At 46.3% G+C, this 4,010-nt stretch overlaps 1 protein-coding gene across 1 annotated transcript in view; it reads right to left on the reverse strand.

Annotated features, from left to right (window-relative positions):
* Positions 1-2,551: 2,551 nt before the first annotated feature.
* cav2 (caveolin 2) overlaps positions 2,552-4,010 on the reverse strand; it is a 3,296-nt gene continuing 1,837 nt past the window's right edge. Inside the window, exon 3 of the mRNA XM_008311186.3 lies at positions 2,552-3,320. Coding sequence (XP_008309408.1) covers positions 3,167-3,320 — 154 coding nt within the window. The 3' untranslated portion in view covers positions 2,552-3,166. The remainder of the gene's footprint in view (positions 3,321-4,010) is intronic.

Raw genomic sequence — 4,010 nt, forward strand, 5'->3', positions numbered from 1 at the left:
GATGGACGGGGGCTCCCCTCCTGGACAAACACCGTGATTTAATGCCTGCCCTTTTTTCCTTCTACGCCTTTAGAAATTAACGCCAGTCAGAGCTGGAGAGAGAGGGAATCCCCCCCCTCCAACACACACACACACTCTACACACACACACACGGCGGTTGTGCGTCGTCACCAGTGAACTCTGACTGGTGACAGCGGCTCCGTGGACCTGTGGCTCCGTGGACCTGTGGCTTGGGGGGCCTGGGGGTCTGTGGTGCTCTCGGAGCTGCTGCTCGAACTCCGGTGGAATGACTTGGTTTGGGGGTAAGGGCAGAGTAAATGCCCCCGTTGTTCATGTGGGCGGCAATTAGGGATGGCAAGGTGTGGAGACCTGCCCCGCCTTCACCCTGAGGGAGTCACGTGGTCAGAGAGCTGCCAAACAACCGGCTGAATTAATCAGATTAAAAGTATATAAGTGTGTGTGTGTGTTTTCATCATAGAGATTTATTATTATGGTTCCAGATACAGACGTCTGAGCTGATGACGTCATGTCTGCATGTTTATCACGCAGCAGCAGCAGCTGTTGACGCCACGCTGGTCACTCAGGTCTGTTTACATTCTATCTGCTCACCTTGGAGTGAGTGACACCATCTGGCTGAGCACACCACCAGGGGGCGGGGGAGGGGGGGAGTGTGTCTGAGTCTGAAACAACCACGTGGTCATTCAATAATAATATTGGTTTTTTCACTTGTTCAAAAGGCGACATATTAATGCACATTACCGTATTATCTATAAGTCGCACCGACAAAAAATGTATAATGAAGAAGAAGAAAAAATCGTTTGGACTATAAGTTGCAGCAGTGCCCTCTAGTGGCTGTCAGAGTGAAAATAAAAATGTGAAATTATATATATAGATGTTACACCTGAGTATAAATCGTAAACCCAGACAAAGGTTTAAAAAAGTGTGACCTATAGTCCAGACAATACGGTAATATAAAGTGTATGAAGGAAGTTGAGTTTCTGATTATTTTCCTTCATTCAGTCGTTGTCCAGCACGTACACCTGTCAGGGTCACTTCACCCCACAGACCAGGGGGTTCAGTGATGAAATACCCACGTCTGCCTACAGGGGGAGTACTCCAGAGACAAGTACGCAGCAACGGTTACTTTATAAATAATTCAGCTGAAGTACTACTGCACCATGATGAATGCTGTTCATGTCGGTTTGGTTTGTGGCCCGAGAGAAAAACCGAGTAACAAACCAGAGAAAATTGGTGCGTTTACTTAAATTTACACATGTACGCATGAGCGCTCGCACACAAGTTTGTCTTTTTGAGAGCGACAACGGTTGCCAGACCTGAACAGCCACGGAGGCCGGGGCAGCTACAGGGGTTGACCTTTGACACGCAGCAGGAAATCGTGGAGCAGGTCTGTGAACGCGGCTGTGGCGTACTGGTCCGGCGGCTGATTGGCCGATTGGACCTGATCTTGTAAACAGGAGGAGTTGGATGCAGCCGGACGCGGGCAAACAAGCAGACGAAGGTGGAACACAGGAGGGCATTAAGTCGGAGCCAGGAGCTGAACCTGTGACCACTTCTCCATCAATTACCTTTGGACTCAGTTCCAGATCAAAAAATTAAATCAAAAAGGTCAGAAGTTAAGATGAATTATAGTTTGATTACATTTGAGAGTCGTTCAGAGCTCCGTCACTGAGGCCGTGTAACGTTTCTAGAAGGTTCTCTCCATATATTTACACACACACACACACACCCATCACCTGTCACACGGAGAGGAAAAACTCCCAGAGTTCACCTGGAGGAAGGTAAGACTTTATTTCAGCTGGTGAGAGGAAAGATCTGACCCACAATGCAACAGCAAACTCTAAAATAATGTGTTCTAGTTTGAGCAGTGGTTCCCAAAGTAAGGTGCGGGTCCCCCAGCGACCGCGGTGGAGTTCAAACCCAACATTTAAAAAACCCAGGCCAGATTTCCCGCCCAGGCCCTGTGACATCATCACAGCGTGTGCAGTAGACGACGCCTACAGAGGAACACAACCACACAACAAACCACCGTGTTCCTGTTCTGCAACATATACAAACCAACACGACAGGACGAGAAAAAGAAAAGAACAAGAACGCCTTTGACTCAGTGTTGAACACAGATCAGAAAACTGGGGTGAAAGGTCAGGAGACAAAGGTCACCGATGCAAATGTTTATGGATCTACAATCTCGTTGTTACTTCTTTTGAATAAATGACCTGCGTTTAAACCAGGAGGTTCATAATGGACTTGGTCCTTGGTCACTGTGACGGTTAGAGATCGTTTATTTTTCTCACTCATCCAGACCAGTTAACGAGGCGGTGAATAACAACTATGTTCAACCTGTTCTGTAACAAAGACCAGTATCAGCCGTTACTGCTGACCAGTAACACCACGCCATCGTTGAAGAATCATTACATTTTTTTTTAAATAAAACATCTTTTGGACTCGACTTCCTGTCAGTATCAGAGTCAAACACTGACAGATTCTTTTTATTCTGACTGGATTCTTTTTGGAATAAAGTAAATCAATTTTTATTCTGACTAGATTCTTTTACTTACTGAAGTAAATCAGTGAAACTGAAGTTGATTTTTTTAACCCTGTCCCACTGGGGCCTGGTACCAAATGACCTACGGACCAGCACCGGTCCCCGGACCGAGGGTTTGTTTACCCCTGTTCTAAGAGACTCCTCAGTTCTAAATGATTGTTCTAAATGAATAACTCTGGTAAAATAATAATAATAAAAAAAACACATGCAGCAGAAATATGATTAAAAGGATTATGGAGAAATAGTTTGACTGATCTACAGACAGAAGTCTGTGTTTTCATCATCATCTTCAGAAACTACACCTGGTGTCAACTCTCCTGGTGTCGTCGTTTCTGGTCTTCCGTCCAAACCTAGTCTTCTGAAGACCAGTGGAGTGTTGACATCTCTGAGGAACTGAAGGTGAACGTCTCTGTTCACCATAGTGTGACGGACACGTGGACACGGTCAAACACCGATGTTTCAGACTCTTGTGTTGGTGTAAAGTGAAGACATTTCTCTCTACAGATCTTTATAAACAACGTTATCAAAACTCACGATTGTTACGTATTATTTTCTTCTTCTCTGTGGGACAACGTCCCGCGTCTTTGTCTCTGGACTTTGTCTTCACGAGATCTCAGTGTTAGTGATGCCAACGGATGACCAGATCTTTCCCATGCTGTGGCAGAACGGGGCTACGAACACGTCCGTCACGCTCCTCCACATGACCCTGACGGACGGCAGCAGCGTCATGAAGCTGCGGATCAACGGATTCACCAACCTGGAAGGACAGGGAGGAGAAGGAAGTACTGAGGACAGGGAGTCCAACCTTCACAAGGCACACGGCACATCAGCAAACAGAAATCTGACAAATGAGATATAATAAGAAATGACCTCATCAGTGACTCAAACCTCACAAATGAGATATAATATGATGAAAACAAACAGAAATCTGACAAATGAGATATAATAAGAAATGACCTCATCAGTGACTCAAACCTCAGCCTGTTTAGATGAAGACGACGCTGATAAACTGGCAGGAACGGAAGAAAGACACTCACAGAGATCTTCTTCAACAGCTCTCATTATCTTATCTATGTTAGTTTCACCTCCACCCTGACCTCCACCCTGACCTCCACCCTGACCTCCACCCTGACCTCCACCCTGACCTCCACCCTCACCAAGTTCTTCATCTCTTTTGCCGACTGTTCTTTTCCTGTATTTTAGGCCACGCCCACAGATATCACACAGAGCAGGTGTCAAAACTCGCTCCTCTGTTGACAAACGCCGTCGCTCGTTCCTCCTCATCTCCGTCGTCCTGAACCCGTGACCTCACCTGGGTCGAAGGTCAAACCAAAACTACTTTGTTTTTCACTATCTGCACCTGAAGAATGTCCCACCCTGCTCTGAAAATAGGCCTTAGCTGCTACATAGCTTTTCTGTTTTTCCACTAACCCCCCCCTCCTGCACC

This window comes from Cynoglossus semilaevis, chromosome 6 (assembly GCF_000523025.1).
Source record: "Cynoglossus semilaevis isolate Cse_v1.0 chromosome 6, Cse_v1.0, whole genome shotgun sequence".
In the NCBI taxonomy this organism is placed as follows: domain Eukaryota; kingdom Metazoa; phylum Chordata; class Actinopteri; order Pleuronectiformes; family Cynoglossidae; genus Cynoglossus; species Cynoglossus semilaevis.